The 18,439-nt window shown below is 35.3% G+C and overlaps 1 protein-coding gene across 6 annotated transcripts in view; it reads right to left on the bottom strand.

Moving 5' to 3' along the window:
- Positions 1–18,439, bottom strand: part of LOC145686102 (endoribonuclease Dicer-like) — a 323,942-nt gene that overhangs the window by 176,049 nt on the left and 129,454 nt on the right. For 5 of the 6 annotated variants that reach the window (XM_081759049.1, XM_081759045.1, XM_081759051.1 and 2 more), the window contains one exon: positions 11,246–11,423. The exons of the other annotated variant lie outside the window; for it this stretch is intronic. In XM_081759049.1, coding sequence (XP_081615175.1) covers positions 11,246–11,423 — 178 coding nt within the window. The remainder of the gene's footprint in view (positions 1–11,245; positions 11,424–18,439) is intronic. 6 annotated transcript variants of the gene reach the window in all.

The raw sequence follows: 18,439 nt of genomic DNA, 5'->3' as shown, positions 1-18,439 counted from the left end.
TTACAGATTGAAAATATATATTTCTAAGTTAAACACATCAAGTAAAATACACTGATTCATAAGGCTAGTAATAATGACGAAAATAAAATGAGAATAAAAAAAAACAAAAACATAACAACAACATTCAAGACCAAGATAAAAAAAAAGTGCAGTATCCACAGAAAAGAAGAAATTAAGCATAGAAGAGAAACGATGATAGTAAAATAAAATACTAGAGAATAAAAAACCTAACAAAACATAAAAGCATCTCTCAAATGGCACCTTACAAGTTAACTAATAATAATATATAAATGTTTATTCAGCAGCAAACAGCATACAACCATAAGTGCGCCAAAAGAAAGAAAGAAAAAAAAGCGCATGCAATACATCATAAGATTATACATAGGGTTATACATTATAATATAGAGATACAAATGAAGCACAAATATTTAAAAAATAGAACAAAGAATAACAATATATAAATAAAAAAAGCAGATAATTACTGGGTATAATAATGAAGGATATAATTTAAAAAAAAGACAAATGATTGTTCCATAACACACACAAAAAATAAAACTCACGAAGTAATACTTTTCAAAAATGACCTCTAGAAATACCAAAAAATAAAAAACAAACATGTGTATCTGTTCAAAATTGAAAAGGTTCTTATAATTTGATAAAAAAAAAATACAATACATTATTTAGTGGAAATACAAAACAAAATTAAGACAATCAGTTGCAAGCCTATAAATATTGAGAAATTTCATACTTTATTTAATAAATTAAAAAATAATTTACGCACCTTCTTGAAACTTTTATGAAACAAACCAATAACCGGATAAATAATAATAATAATAATAATAATAATAATAATAATAATAATAATAATAATAATAATAATAATACCAAAGAACAAACATCTAAACCAGTTCAAAAATACTTTACAATTACGACACGAACCTTAAAGTTGTTGTTTCGATTAAAACACAAGTCTTTATATATAGTTACACAAGTTTTAGTACAGTTAACGAAATATCTCATAGCATAAGGCCCAACTTTTTGTATTTTCGTTTATTCAATGTTTTTATGTCCATATTCCTATAGCTAACAGACACACCCATGCTGTCACTGGTGTAATGTGGTAAAGCAAACTACAATTGTAAAATATTAAGTATATATTGTTAGCGTTTCTACTCCATTCGATGGCATTTTTCTGAAAACTTACAATTCAGTTTAGGCTACTATAATTACGTGAAGATATGTGTATTTGGACACATAATGAAGCATTTTATTTCTTACTTAGGGGCATTTCATTTAAAATTCAATACAGTGAAAAGCATAATCGTTCATTTAATGTTGAATCATTTTTCGATTTTTTTCTAAGTTCATTTGCTTTTCCTACTAGGAAGAGTTTTCTTGCTATCTGTCATTTCTTTCTTACACTTGTAATTTCTTAATTAATAAAAACAACAGATTGCTTCCCCGTCCGCATTCCTATCATTACCTCACCTTTGGTTAATCTATGATTATGCACTTTTAGTCGAGACAGAAGAAACAGTCAATGATCCAGGATATGAACCCGGAAGGGGCGCTAAACAAAACGATCGAAAAAGAGGCAGTCGGTATTGAATTGGAGACGAGGTAAGATGTAGAACGCAAACTTCATTTTCGTGCTTACGATAAGTTTTGCCTTGCTCTGGCCTAGAGAGCATTTTGTTTCAGCGAACGTTACATAGCTGTTGACTACGATACATTGTTTACTAAAGAGAAGTTTAGATTTTGATTGAATTTACCGTCTTCGTAATGTTGGTTTTCCTGCTTGGATTTCGCTGACCCTTAACTCCCGGCTACTTGGGCGCTTTGCAGACCAGAGATACTGAGGACGGACATCGACCCATTGGAAGGATCGATGGGAGACACCGAGGTCCACTAGTAAGTGCGAGTAGATTAACCAATCCTAAAAGTCATTCCTTTCTCACCCACTTCAACCCCTTTGACATCACGATCTGTTTCTTTTGTATATGCTCGATTTTATTTGTATGCAACCCAGGTCAGAGACTGTACCTTATGCTTTACCAAATTCAATTTTTACAAAATCCTGGGCGCAACTTGTCAGTTCTGACATCTTACACAATTAATTAGCACGTTGTCTGAGCTTTCAGACTGACAAGAGACGACTGCACATGGCGGAGATGTGGTATTAACCCTTAATCTTGTGTGGGTGCACACATATTTGTAACTTTCGATTTTTCTAATCTAGCTGAACATAATTAAGATTTATTTTTGCATTAGTTTGTTTTCCGCCCACCGTTAGAATTTGCTGAAATTCTATTTGTTTTACCATCCTCCCTCCACCCTCTCACTTTGTTGTGTGTATTTTTAGACACATTATTTTAGAGAAGTTTAGAGAAAATGGTGAATTCTGGCATTATGGCACAAGCTCGACTTACGTCCTTAGATTCGATAGTGTGCCCCACATTTTTTCACGGCAAGAATGGGGAAGATATTATGCGTTTCTTTGAATATTTTGAGTCTTGCTGAGTCATTTACGAGTTTGATGCAGTCAAGAAACGACATTTGCTTCCATATCTATTACGGGATGGGGCCCTGGCGTGGTTTTTAGCTTTAACTAGAACAGATGAATTTGTGAACTTGTCGTATGTAGACAAAGATACGTATGATCACATTATTTGGAGGTTTTGTAGTTAAGAAGGTGACGGAACACATCGTTCGATCTAGAGATCAAAAAGAAGAACCCATTATGACATATATTTATGACAAGGTAGATTTCATGCTTAGTTTCGATAAAGCCATGCCTATACAGCAACAAATCAATTTTCTAGTCAAAGGGTTATTGCCTCTTTAAACTAACATGTAATAAACCTTTTACGTCGCTCGATGCGCTGTGTGAATTTTTGCTACAAGAACAGTCAGCTGAGTTGATTGTGAATTATAAGACGCTTGTTAAAGCTAAGTCTAGAGAACAAATCTTGCAGTATAGCACACTGGAATTTATTGCAAAGATACCTGATGTTTCATTGCGCGATAATTCTCATGTTTCATTTCCTCTTGATGAACAACAGCATGAGATCTTATCCGCTGGGAAAGAATGCAGTAATCAACATTCTGTAGATTCTATCCCGCTTCATCAACAGAAATGTAATTTTTATTCCTCCTTTTGTACGTCTGAATGTAAGAGTAATATGAATCATAATAAGCATAATAGAATGAACTCTCCAACGAATACTTCTGTTATTGCTAAGAACCAACAGAACAGGCGCAACGAAAATTATAGTACGTCTTACGCGAATAATAGTATACGCTGTCCAGACGAAACATTAATGTGCAACATGGCTCAATTCAAGGGTAACGATGAGTGGAATGTTTTAAATACAGAAAATAGTTTAGGAAGAGAGAGAAAGAGCCGCTTTCAAGACTGACACTATTACTACGCCTATTGTTAGGGATAGGATTCTGCCTTGCATCAAAATTAAAATCGGCAATAAAGAGTATAAGGCACTATTGGATTCTGGCAGTCAAATTTCTATCTCTACTAGGGAGCTTCTTCCTCCAAACACCAAACTTGTTAAAAGACGTACTATTATCCGTGGCATTTCGGGTAAAGGACTTCAAACTAACACGTTAGCTGTGTTAAAGTTCAAAAGTGACGGCTATTCTTTTACACATACTTTTAGAGTTGTAGACAAATTTGCATCTTCTGTTTTGTTGGGGAATGATTGGCTGCTTCCTCAACATGTTACTATGAATCAGGACATTCACGTGGTTCACATAGTTAGGTTTGGGAAACCCACTGAATACGCTTTACCTAAGAGTCATGCTATAGGTAGTTTCTGAAAACAAACAGCGAACTTAATGCAAGGGTATTTCATAACGGCAAAATCAGTTACTTTACCACCAAAATCGTGTTTCAGTACATGTTCGTAAGATTAATGATTTAGTGGAAGTTAAGAACATTTTGCAACCCAATGAAAAAATCTGTTCTAAAATTGAAATTTTTGTGAATGAGTCTAGAGTGGATTCTGCTAATCCCGTCATAAGAGTAGTCAACCCAACCAACAAAAAGTTGTGTTTAGAGAAAATTTTTCATTTAGGTGCTGCTATTGACATTAGGCTGGGTGCACATTACCCAAATGATACAGATAGTGCTTAAAATCATGGTTTAGCCAGTAAACATGAAAATACAGTAGTAACTTTCCTGCTAGTTTTGACGTTAAGCGTGTGGACATGAATCCTCAACTTTCTGATGATCAGAAGCATATGTTTTATTCTGTAATAGAGGAGTATAGAGATTGTTTTTCTTGGTCAGAGGATGATTTTGGGGTGGCTAAGGGTTACGTACATGAGATCAAAATGCTACATGACGTCCCAGTTCATACGAATTAGTTTCCAATCCCTTCCACTTAAGAGAAGTTAAAAAACAGGTCGAAACTTTGCTCAAACACGCTGTGATTTGGAGATGTGTATCTATATACAATTCACCCATTCTTTTCGTGAAAAAAAGAAGTCTGGATCGTTCAGATTTATTTTGGACGCTAGATTTTTGAACCGCCATGTAGCATTTAAGCTATCCAGTACCGTCGATAGGGAACATTATTTCGCGTCTTAGTAAGTGTGGCTACTTGTGCTGTACTGATGTATTCAGCGGTTTCTTCCAGGTGAGGATCGCTGCGGAATAACATGTCACTGCCTTTTCAATCTCAGGAATTGGTTCTTTTTGTTTTAGAGCGTTCCCACAGGATCTCGTCACTAGTTCCGCTTATTTAAACAGATTAGTGAAGATACTATTGGAAGGATTAGAATCAGAACAAGTTTTTGGGTACCTTGATTATTTTTTCTGGGGTGGAAACACTTTTGAAGACGTTATCAATCTCACCAAGAAGTTATTTCAACGGATTAGGGAACGTGGTCTCGAACTTGCACCAGAAAATAACAAAATTGGCTTATTTTTCATTAACGATTTTGGGACACGACATTTCGTACGATGGCTTGCGAATTTCCAAAACAATAACTGACTCCATTAGTAATTATGAACGTCCAAAAACGAAAAAATGTGAAAAGTTTTCTAGGATTAGCTAGCTTTGTAAGACGATTTTTACCCAATTTTTCTGAAATCGAGGAGCCTTCGAACTCATTTCTTAAGAAAGATGTACCGTTTAAGTGCACACGAAATAACACGATGCTTTTGAGAAAATTAAAGACCTTATTATAAAGTCGCCATATTTAATGCATTATAATCCGAAACACCCTGTACATTTGTTCTGATGCATCAACTCGCGGTCTAGGTGCCGTGCTCAAACAACCTATGATTTCTCCAGATGACCCAGAGTTAGCACCCATTGCTTATTGTAGCCGTAGCTTAAGTAAAAGTGAAAAATCTACTCATCCTTATGAACTTGAACTTTTGAGCATTATATATGCCTTTCGATCCTTTCGTTATTTTCTATTAGGACGTCAATTTTACTTGAAAACTGATTTAAGAGCTTATTGTTTCTGAAACAAACTAAAAATGTGGGTAACTTTGCGAGGTGGCTTAGTTTTATTGAGCAATATAACTTTACTGTAACACATATATATCCGGATTGTCCAACGTAGAGGCCAATTCTCTTTCACGTTTTTCTCGTGCCCTCAGGGACATTTTTGATAAGCAACAGAATGAGGAAGATCCTCGAATATTTTCGTCCACTGTTACTGAGGGTAATAATATGTTACGTGACGAACCTTCTCTTAGAGACGAACAAATGAAGGATTCATTTTATAAGGATATTTTTGATTGGTTAGAAAAGAAGGAAAAGGAAAACCCGAAAATTGAAAGACAAGCATTTTATTTCACGGTTAAAGAAGGAATTTTGTATAGAAAACAAAAAACATCTAGTGGTATGAAATTTTTAGTTGTACCTGTTTCATTGCGCAATAAAGTTTTTAATGCGGCTCATACTTCTGCCATTGGTTCAAGTCACGGAGGTTTCTGAAAGACATATGATATTTTAGTGAAATCTGTGTATTTCCCTAATATGAAACAATACATCTATCAGAAATGCAAGGAATGTTTAATCTGTCAGACTGCCAAAAACGAACCTGGTTCTGCTTATGGTACTTTGCAAATGTATCCCCAAGTAACTTCCTTCTATCGCTTATTTCTTGGTATCGGAGGGGTGTATTCCCCCAGTAATATTTTGAGGCATAAATATTTGATTGTGGTTGGTGATGCAGTGGTTGTTAATGTTATACTATTTGTGGTTCACTAGGAGATATAACAGCGTCTTCTGTAAGTAGTTTTCTTTATGAAAACGTAATTTTGAAATACGATATTTTTAAAGAAATAGTCACAGACAAAGGACCATGCTTTACTAGTAACTTATTCAAGGAGTTGTGTGCAATGATTGGAGCTCAGATTCGATTTGTAAATGTTCAAGCTCATTACGCTAATGGGACTGCTGAGATAGCTATCCGAAACATTGAACAGAGTCTGAAATCTGCGTTGTGTAATAAAGATCAAGGAAAATGGGTCGAACTGCTGCCATCTGTTGTGTTGGCCCACAATTTAACTGTCAATTTATTCTCTGGATACAGCCCTTTTGAACTTTTGTATGGATTCCGATGTAGAATGCTACACGAAGCAATTTTGGACACCCCCTGTCAATTTCAGTACAATGCTGAACGTTTGCGGCAACTTGGAGAGATACGAGACAAAGCCCATGACAAATGGTTCCAAGACGGCAACGAAATTTTATGACAAACGTCATTCGAAACCCAATTACAAAGTCGGAGACAAGGTATGGATTTTGGACAGTACCATGAAGAAAGGATCCACCAGAGCTTTTAGTGAACGTTATTTTGGTCCAGGAATCATTCAGGATATTGATCACCCAAATTCCTATTTTGTTAAGTTCAAGACTGCGCGAGGAAGATTCAAGGTTGATTTGGTTGCAGTACAAAGACTGAAGAAGTACTACGAGAAACAGAAGGAAAACGAGGAAGAGGGAGAAGAAGATGACGTTGACTTGGATATACAAGACGTAGTGGAGGATGCTACTACGAATGCTTGCCGTGTCGAAGTACGGGAAGAGAAACAGGAGAGAGGATGAAGAACATTGTGAAATTATTTTTAATCCTGCTGTGAACTGATAGAAAAAGAAGATATTCTATCTGTGAAATTTCGTGAGGTTATGATTGCTAACCAATTACCCGCTTGGGCTGAAACAGGGAAGAACTGTTCCGGTTTGAAACCGAAGTTTGGTGCCAATTCAGCAATCAAGAAAATTAGTGTTTCTCGAAAAGACATCGCTATGATTAAAGCTGACGCTGTTGTTAACCCTACGAATGAATTACTTATTCCATTAGGAGCAGCAGACAGCGAATTTCGCTGCAGGAGAAGAATTTCGTAAAGATTGTGAGAAAATACGTTCTTTGAAACCAGGACAAGTGAAGATTGCTCCAGGCTATTAATCTCCCCGCTGATCATGTATTGTTGACGTGTGGTCCAAAAGATGCGAACAAGAAAATTTTGGAGAATTGTTATAATAATTGTTTTGATTTTGTGTTGAAAAATCAGTTTTCAACTGTGGATTTTCCCTGCATCGCTGTTGGTGCATTTCATTTCCCTAAGGAACTTGCTGCTAGAATTGCATTGTTGAATACACGAAAATTTATAGAGGATCATTTGGACAACGTAGACCGTATTGTATTGTGTATTTTCGACAAGAATTGGGATCTCTACCTGCGTCTTTTACCTGTGTATTTTTCCTTGGAAGAAGGAAATGGAGCGAAAGCTGTTTCTCTGCATTTTTTTTTATTATTTTTTTTTTTTTAAAGAAAGCTATCAAAGGAAGATTTGATGGATTTGAAACATCTGTGAAGTTGGTGACTAATTTTGTTTTGGTTTGTTTGTGTTTCTAAGTTCTCGCCGGCAATAACAATTACAACGAAGAACCGAAGAAAAAGGAGTACTCATATAGATATAATCGTTTTCTCAGTTACTTAGAACTGTTGGTTAACTTCGAAGAACTCGTCTTTTCCTTGGTTATTTTATCAACAGCTTATAACCTGAATAGTTGGTATTTTGGCGTCAAATCAACATCTTATCGATACACTATGCTTCACAAAAAAAGAAAGAAAAAGAAAAAAGAAAGAAAGAAAAAAAGACGAGTAATTGTTACTGATAGTTAAAGATGCAACTGAGAATTGATATTTGTATGCTATCTATGTTATGATAATAATGAAGAAGGAATTTCTACGTTTTTTTTTTTTTTTTGCATTTTTCAACACATCTTATGATCCGAATGTGGATGTAAAGAAGAATGAAGTTTTCTTTTCCTGGATTATTTGATTTGATCCTACGATTTGTTATTAGTTATTGGAAACATACTCGGTCAATGTATTCTTTTGAAAGGAATATATACTGTTATAACCTCTTGTGTGATTTTTAGTGATTTTTTTTTTTTGAATGAAAAATTTTTCATTACCTGCAGTGTATATAGTGAACTTCGTATTTCATCATGAAGATGAATTGGGATCTAAGGATGATGAAGAATTGTGCTTTATATGACATGTATTTCTGTACATTTGAAGAATGGACTTGATTCCACATTTTTCTGTGGATCCACGTACTTCTGCTTTCATGCAAGAAAGAAGATACGTTTTTTCTTTTATCGCATATTTTAGTCGAAGATTTAGGAATGTGTTTGGTGATAGCCTGTCATGTTGATTTCGTTAAGGTTTTTAATAGCCAGTGCAGAGGCTATAACTCTGCCAATACTTCGGTCATTGTGGAACTAAATTCTGCACAATTCTTTTTTTCTAAAACCTGAAATCAACATTCTTTTGTGTTGTTTTATCTGTTCTTTCTATGGGTAGCTAGATTAATTTTTCTTCTACCGTGTAATAATTATTTTAATTTTAGAGTTAAATTTTATTGGAATTGGAGTTTTTATTTATTATATATAGGTATATACGTATGGATTACGGTTTAAATTATTACTTTTGCAATTCTTTCCCCTGATTTTTCGTAGATTTTTATTCGTTTCATTGTTTTATCCAATTATTTTCCCCATTCTCATATCTTACGTGTTATAGGCAGTCATTCAATGTATCCCCTACTTTTGTGATGTTACTATAATTAACCTGTCTAACCTACTCCTATCATCTATTTGTACTGAATGAACTTTCTAGTTATGTGATGTGTAAGGACACTATACCTGTGATTTCCAGACCTACATTTTGTGCTTAGTAATGCTGTGTTTACAAAATCAACGTTGCTGTGTTTACATTATTTGGCCTTAACTGTTCTGTTATCAACTGTATTAGTGTTGTGGACATGACATCTATGCTGTACTCCATTTCTTTAAAAAATGATTTCTTTCCAGACTATATTTGCTGTTGTGACTTTTATTATTGAGATTGAATGGAACTACAAAGATGCTCGTTAAAAAAAAATATATATATATATATTTTTTTTCTCTCCGAAATGCTTTTCATTCGGGACTTTGATTTCAGGGGGGATGTGAAGGTATGTGTATTTGGACACATAATGAAGCATTTTATTTCGTACTTAGGGGCATTTCATTTAAAATTCAATACAGTGAAAAGCATAATCGTTCATTTAATGTTGAATCATTTTTCGATTTTTTTCTAAGTTCATTTGCTTTTCCTACTAGGAAGAGTTTTCTTGCTATCTGTCATTTCTTTCTTACACTTGTAATTTCTTAATTAATAAAAACAACAGATTGCTTCCCCGTCCGCATTCCTATCATTACCTCACCTTTGGTTAATCTATGAATATGCACTTTTAGTCGAGACAGAAGAAACAGTCAATGATCCAGGATATGAACCCGGAAGGGACGCTAAACAAAACGATCGATAGACTTTCGGAAGTGGCAGTCGGTATTGAATTGGAGACGAGTTAAGATGTAGAACGCAAACTTCATTTTTGTGCTTACGATAAGTTTTGCCTTGCTCTGGCTTAGAGAGCATTTTGTTTCAGCTAACGTTACATAGCTGTTGAATACGATGAATTGTTTACTAAAGAGAAGTTTAGATTTTGATTGAATTTACCGTCTTCGTAATGTTGGTTTTCCTGTTTGGATTTCGCTGACCCTTAACTCCCGGCTACTTGGGCGCTTTGCAGACCAGAGAGTCTGATGGACGGACATCGACCCATGGGAAGGATCGATGGGAGACACCGAGGTCCACTAGTAAGTGCGAGTAGATTAACCAATCCTAAAAATCATTCCTTTCTCACCCACTTCAACCCCTTTGACATCACGATCTGTTCCTTTTGTATACGCTCGATTTTATTTGTATGCAACCCAGGTCAGATCCTGTACTTTATGCTCTACTAAATTCAATGTTTACAAAATCCTGGGCGCAACTTGTCAGTTCTGACCCCCAATTACACAATTAATTAGCACGTTGTCTGAGCTTTCAGACTGACAAAGGGCGACTGCACAATTATAAAAGAAATTATGTTTGTTTCAAGTTACGATCATATGAAGCGTTCCGAGTAGTAAGGACAGAGGCGGATCTAGAAGGTAAAAACTGGGAGAGGGCAACCAGACCCCAGAGTATGATAAGTATATCATGTGTTTACTATACACTTTCAAAAAATATATAAGTAATAGCTTAAGTTATTTTTGTCACTGAAAAACTGGGGAGCCTAGCCCCTTGGCCCTGGGATAGATCCGCCACTGAGTAAGGACAAACACAAGAACGGCTTGCTTCCTGAAAATGCACTCTGAATAATCAAAATAATCATCCATTTATTTTGAAACTATTTTTTAAGGAAAGAGAAAATACTTCCAGAAGATACAGATACGAGAACTCTGTTTAGGAGTTTGGTATAACTACCCGAACACTTCAAATACAATTTCGAACGTTTAGATTGAATGTAATATCATTGAGTTTGACCTTACTACCTAGAACTTCTCACAACATTTTGCTGAAAACAAAGGCAGGGAAATGCTGTGATACAAAAAGAAGCTTCGATTATAGCAGGGACTAACAAAATAATCTAAAAAATTGTAGTCTCCTTAAGGGAGAATATATTCCGGGAAAATATAAGTAGAATAGAAAAAAAATATTGACGGTACAATCCCAAGATATTCCTAAAAAGATTGAAGGAAGAATCAAAATAAAACTGTATATATGATTTTCTGATTACACAAAACAACTATTTTCTATTTTATTTGCTTAGTACTTATGGTACTTGGGACGTACACTTAAAAAAAAAAAAAAAAAAAAAAATACTTACGTGGTGTTCATCTAATTCTTTTGTCCATCTATCTTTTCGCCAGTAGTCTACGTTCGTATCCCCACTATATTCTCCAACAATTAAGTGTGTATTATTGTTAACGTAGCTCGCTTGCTGGTGAACGAGAGTGACGGTATTAACCACAAAGAAAGTTCGCTTCCCACCTTCGCTGAATTTCCTGAAGAACACAATAATATACAGTGTGTTTCAAAACCACACCTACAACGTTTGGGAGGTGATAACTGACACCAGGATAAGACAAAACTGTAGACCAACCTGGGTGCACAAATGCTTCCTTTCGGAGTTATAGTCTGCCGAAAACATGAAAAAATGAACTTTAAAGGTCCGTAGCTCCAAAACTATGGAACATACCGCAGTCGGGTCAAGACTTCACTTAGGAACTAATATCTGCGCTATCCAAAAATGCATGTTTCAGAATCCTGCGTTACTCACGTAACAATTTTTATAGAGGGAATTTGGCTACCGCCATATAGTTTGAAGCACTCATCAGCTGCCTCTATAAAAATTATTAAGGAAGTACCGCGGGATTCTGAAACTTCGATATTTGGATAGGGCACATACTAGTTCCTAAATAAAGTCTTGACCCGACTACGGTAGGTTCCATAATATTCGAGCTATGGACCTTTATATTACATTTTTCATGGTTTCGGCAGCCTATAACTCCGAAAGGAAGCATTTGTGCACTCAGGTTGATCTATACTTTTCGTCTTACATTGATATCAGGAATCACCTCCCAAACGTTGTCGGTGTTGTTTTGAAACCCCTGTATATAATCAGAGATATGCTTAGAAATTAGTCATATAAATAGATTAAAATGTAGAAATAATATTAAATGTTTATAATCACATCTTAAAAAATAGTAATACAAATTTCCGTTTAATGCTGTAAACATCTAGATCAATTTAATTTTATATCTTTTGAGATAAATAGCGTCAAAATTCTAAAACCAAACTGCGTAACCTACACACTCAAGATACATCGTTCTATCTCACAGAATGAAATGAAATACAATAAAATAAAACTTATAACAGTGAAACTTTTGTTCCATATTGACAAGTCTACATACAGAGAAAATTGTCCTAAATGAAACTTCTCATAAGTGGAAATAATATACGTACGTAGAACGTAGTTCTAGTACACCATATTCTGCATTTGGCATGTTTCACTAAAAACATCTTAATATTCAATTTTTAGAAAGCTTCCAACTTAAACTAATTTTAGTGAAATTTTAACTCTATTTATTAAAATGTTAGTGAAAATTCTCTTTTAAGATTTTCTTCTATTAACGTTAAAAAACTTTCGAATTTATTTATTAGTAAGGAATGTATGAAAAGTTTAATGTTTATACATTGTATTTACTGCTATCTTCTCTCTTTAATGTCCTAACAGTCAAAATGAAATAAAATTTAATGGGAAAGTCAACAACTTTGCTTTTAGGATTTGTTTTATAGATTGAAGAAAAGAGAAATCGAGACTACCCTTCCCTCGCCAAAAAACATACTTTTAAAATGTGTTCTGAACAATAAGTAATATGAAATAAAATATTTAGTTAGAGTCCCGTGGATATACCTCATAGCTACAGGAGGTGGATAACACGAGAAAATGAATAGGAAAGAACAGTGAAATACAATGAAAATGACAGAAATACAGGATGACCAGAAAGTCCCTTTACACCTGCACTTGTTTCATCCCTATATCAATAATACGTACAGTTACGTGCCCAAAACGTCCGTATGTGCACCTCCATTATTCCTGCACATATTGATACACCTTCATATTCTACTCATCCGCTTTAGCAACTGCGCGTCATAGGCTTGAAGGCTTCAAGGACATTTGGCTACACAGCATGATTGTCCATACACGGGTTCTTCCTGACGTATGGTTTGATGATAAACCACTAGGCACTGTCTGACGTCATAAGGTCCGGACTTCGAGGCAGCCAAGCATAAAGGGCTGGTGAATTTGGAGACCTTTGTCTTATCCACCGGCCAGGGAACAGTGGGTTCAGGCATTCACGAACAGCAAGTGTGAAGTGGTCGGTAAACAACCGTGTTGTTGATGCCCAGATTCTGCAACTATGGAAGAAGCCAGTCATTCAACATTTCCAGATAAGTAACCTGCGTCATGGAACCCTCAAAGAAGTACGGGCCAAAAATGTGTTGTTCAGTCATTCGCGCCCCAAGCATGGCGTCCGGACGATTGTTCTCAATGTCTTGATAAAAATATGGGGTTTTCCATTTGCCCAAAGGAAGGCGTTCCCATCCCGAAAACTCCCAATAAATAGCACATTCATCAGGGAATAGAACGCACTTCAGAGCAACAATGGTGGGAAAGGTGTCTCCAACAAGATCCTGGATGTTTCCTGCCGGCGGTTTAATCATCATCGGTTAGTTCACTGGTGGCTATTGGCCGAAATGTGTGCAAACTAAAGTCCATTTTCATGTGAAGATGCATTGTACTCCTTGCAGTTCCAAGTTCTGTAGAACGCTTTCCGATCGACTTGCAGGATGAACGCATTACTGACGCACAACTTCTGCACACGTTTCCTTTTGGGTTAATGGACGACCAGAACGAGGGGCACATAAAACTCTTTCCAGGTGAAAACTCGTTCTTCTCCCACGTGATCGAAGTCTAATGACTTCGTGGCTCCTTACCGAACCGTTCACCAAACCTATCCATCACCTGTGGCATATTTTCTTTCTTGTGTTTCCGTTCATGAACCCACACACTTGCCACTAAGCACTCATTTAAAGTGAAGTCAGTGGTATCTGCCATTATTGTTCAGCAACTATGGAACAGTGTTGCCACAGTCCTAGCTCTGGAGTGGGCTGAAAAATAGTACCAAATTGAAACAAAAAGGGCTGAATTCATTATTTTATACCAGTATAATACATGGCTCCATAACACGAAACTAGAAGAGATAAAATTCTAAAACACCCCCCTCTTCCAAGAGTCCAAATCAAATAAGTACTCTTTTTAAAAATTATTTTTCAAAACATCCGAATAGGAGGACCCGGAATAACTGTGGAAATAGATGAAACTTTTCTCGCATGTAGGAAGTATAACAGAGGCTACAAATTAAAAGGGAAAACAGCTATTGATTCAACACTTGGTTCAACTTTTTTAAAAAAGATTTCAAGCTAAAATTTCCACCACACTGCTTCGTTCTGGTCTCCTTCATCTGCAGCGCAGATATGCCCACGTAGCGTCATTTTTTTTTTTTTCCCCGGTATAGTTCGAATTACGATTTTTTCAAAGTTCGTACTGTTAACCGGTGCAACGTCACAGAATGAACGTTCAACAGCATTTTTTAAGAGTCCCACACACAGTATGAGTAACGTAAGATGTAGGAAAAGTATTACTAACACTTTTGAAAATGTGACAAGTAGGCCTATTTGTTAAATGGTGCTGAATTGGGTAGAGTTGTACCATATTGAAGTCTATTGAAGTTGTAGTCTATTGAAGCTACGAACATATGGCCATTACGACTTACCAACTTTGTTACAAATTTCTATACAAATATATCAACTCCAATCTGTTGATACTATTATTTCACTTCCACTAATATCAGTGTCGACCAAACATCACTTAGTGTCAGGATTACCTCCTCAATATTCACAAACTCAATACAATTACATACATTATAATATCCTATTCAACATACAACTTATCACAAGACCCACTACATCATGTCAGTCACTCTCTTCAATACACGTTTCATATTATATATATATATATGTGTGTGTGTGTATGTATGTATTTCCAGGTACCACACCATCATTGCAACGTTCGAAACTTAATGATTATGTTTGAGTGCAGAAACTAACACGTCAGTCAGGATTTCTTAATGCACATACAAAGCATTGTTCATACTACAAGCAATATAATTTTTCATTTTCAATAGGGATGTACACTTTCGTTTTCAGGCCAACCAATTATCAACATCTATTGTAAAAATATGCATCTTAACTTATTCATGAATGTCTAAACCAAAATAAATAGTTTAAGTCCTGACTGCCACTTATGCACCATACAATAGGAATTTTAACAAACACTGGATCATGGGTACGCTTAATTTAATTAATTTATCCATCATGTTTCATCATCCTAAGTTGATAGGATCGTGAGATACTAAATTTTTCGCATGAAATTTAACCCTCTACCGCACTTTCCTAGGATACGCATTTTAATCAAAGTAAAGTGATAAAAAGGTCTTGTACCAAAAAATCATCAAAATCTGTCCAGCCGCCTAGAACTTCGACGACAAACATCGTTACATACATTTTTAGATATAGATTTATTATTTTGGCGAATGCATTTAGAAACGAATAAATAATTCTTGAATTAAATTTCAAATTGGTTATCCCTCAAATGTTGCTACGACTACAAGCGAGCAAAACCGCAGACCCATACTTAAGTGTTACGCTTGTAATTCAATTAAATACTTATAGGACATCCAGTGGTGTCACCTTGTGCAGTTCACAGGAACACGTGAACCACCAAATATAGTCCGCTGTTTCTTGCTCCTTAAGATATTTAATAATATTTAGAATATTATTATATTGTCGTTTCGTTTCTACTCTCAGCTTGCTTTACCCCTTGCGTATATGCTTTCCATCATCACACCACGTTCGCAACAGAGCAGCGAGTGTGGTAGACTGCTCTGTGTGTAGTACGGAAGGGAAACGCGGGTAGCTGAGGGGAGGAACTATGGTTTCCTGACGTTCAAATTAAGATTTGCACGAGCAGCGTTGACAGCTATTGTTGACTAATTTTCAGTAATGTGGCGTTTTAAACAGAATTAAAGAATGAACTTCTGCAATTTAAAATAGAAGAATATAGTAGTACCTAGGTATATAACTTATTCTTTCAAGAAGTTATCTACCTTTCTTTTTATCTCAATTTCTTGTAATGAAAATAAACAAATGAATAAACAAAACTACGGCTTTCCGAGGTCGTACCGACGGGAATGGGAGATTTAGAGCTCTTCCCTAGAGATTCTTATGTTAACGCAGAACAAAATTAAATTTTAATTGATTTTCAAGACTTATTTTTAAATACGTATAATCTCTGATTTTTCTTTGGGCTATGGTTTTCTTGCCTAAATGAACTAAAAGTTTGTAAGAAAACCAAATATTTTCTCAAAACGTACTGTACTTGTAACATTGCTACAATTGTAAAATTTCACCTTTGTATTGTGGGAACCTGAAGGAAATTTTGGAACTGATTTTTCTATCTCAACATTTATCTTAAACACATGCAAAATAGAAAAATGCCATTATTGGTATTTGCAGTAATGTGCTACAGCTGTATACTTTTGATTTAAAAATGTGATAGCTAGTATTTATATTTTTTTTCCCATAGTTTCCGTCAGCTATGTACTGCTAGAATTTTTGGTAGGTATGCGCTTCACCGTTTTTAAAACTATAACTTACATCCATCCTTATTCCTCCATTACATCTCTCAATTAAGTAAATATATGCTGAACTATTAAAAAAAGTGGATATATTCCCGTGTACACTCTCGTGTACCCTTTTCAATAGGTTTGTATTGTTAGGTTATCCTAAAATACTTTCTCAATACTAGTGAATCTAAGATTTGTTCGGTACAGCAGCACTTTTCGGAAGATTTCTTGTAAGAAAAATCTTATCATTACCCTATTTTGTAGAGGATTCTGTTGAGCGATTGCAAACTACTGTATATCTTGTAGTGCATTGACGGATTGTGAAAGTTTAGAATGAAGTTAACTATGGATAATTGACCAATGTTAACTATTATCTAGCGGTGAAAACTACACTGTGTCGAAATTTCAAAGTTAATTTAAAACAATAAATGGCAGATACGTATATTATGAAATGAAAATATCATTGTTTTGCTTTTCTCGCGGCGTATATGAAGGAAATTAGCAGTGGGCCTAAATTGTGTAATATATTTGGGACATCTGATTGAAAAAGTAAAGAAGTATAAGAACTGGAATAAACACATTAAAACTATGCTGAATTTAACTAGTGTGAGCACCAGGGACGCACCCACACGGAGAATCTATCTGGTTCGGATCTCCCTTCAAAACTTTTTAACTCGACATACGTTTATATACTTTCATAATAAAACTATAATTGTTTAGTAGAGGAATGACTGGTGTAGCCCAAAGATCTGATGTTACAGTTCGTCTGTACTATTTCTTTTCTTTAAATATCTAATTTTTTCTTAGAATATAGATGGCGGAACTTAACGACTAGATAAAGTTTCTCGATTGTAGAATTACATCGGATCAATCGTACGTAAGTGTAGTGTCTTATAGTATTAGATCCCTCTCCCAAACTTTGGACTCATCCAGCAAAATTTTCTGGGTGCGCGCCTGGAAAGTAGGTCAAATATTCTATCCCGATTCGTTCGCATGGCCATTTCTATTACGACTCATAGTAATCTTGTAGCAAAGGAAGTCACATTCGCTCACTTTTGATTGATTGCATCATATTTTGCGGGTGTTTGAATATGCTGTATGTCTCCATTAGGAGTCCGAAGATTCTAGTAGCTCTGGTGTTTTCCGTGGTTTGGTTGATTTCATGAAATGTCATGTCCTCCTCATTTCTATAGTGACTAGTGATGCCTTTGGTGGACAGGCCCAGGGTTCAATTCCAGGTGGGAGAACATCGAACACATTACAATAATATCCTTTTTAAACTTAAATCTCGTCTTATATAGCCTAACTTCTGACAAAGAACGTAAATAAAACATAAACAGTCATGAAGTGTCTTGAAGCAACAATGCAAAAATACTTGGACAAAGCGTTCGTAATTAAAGGTGCCTCTGCAACTATTTTGATACATTGCATGTTTCGTGTACCGTTAACAGTTCACAAAACAGCTGCCTAACAATTCAAATATATAAGATAGCAGACGTTTGCAGCCTAATGGAGATTCCATTTAGTATATTGTCGTGAAATTGGTGGTGAGTCTGTAGAAAGAGAATTGCATTACAACAAAATTAATGAAAATTATAGTAAGTAATCAGATGACTTCAGAAACTGAAAGTTGTTTTTACCATATTAAAGAATATAAAAGCATTTAAAGGAGTGCCGTAGCTCAAAATAGTCTCAGTGCATTAGTTATAGTATCAATATAGAAAAAAATGTAGAAACTAAACTTCAGAAGCGTTTTTGACAAGTTGAGT

Source organism: Thermobia domestica, chromosome 5 (assembly GCF_964235325.1).
Source record: "Thermobia domestica chromosome 5, izTheDome1.hap1.1, whole genome shotgun sequence".
NCBI lineage: Eukaryota > Metazoa > Arthropoda > Insecta > Zygentoma > Lepismatidae > Thermobia > Thermobia domestica.
Note: the sequence above shows the minus strand (reverse complement) of the source record. Positions and strands in the feature narration are given on the sequence as shown.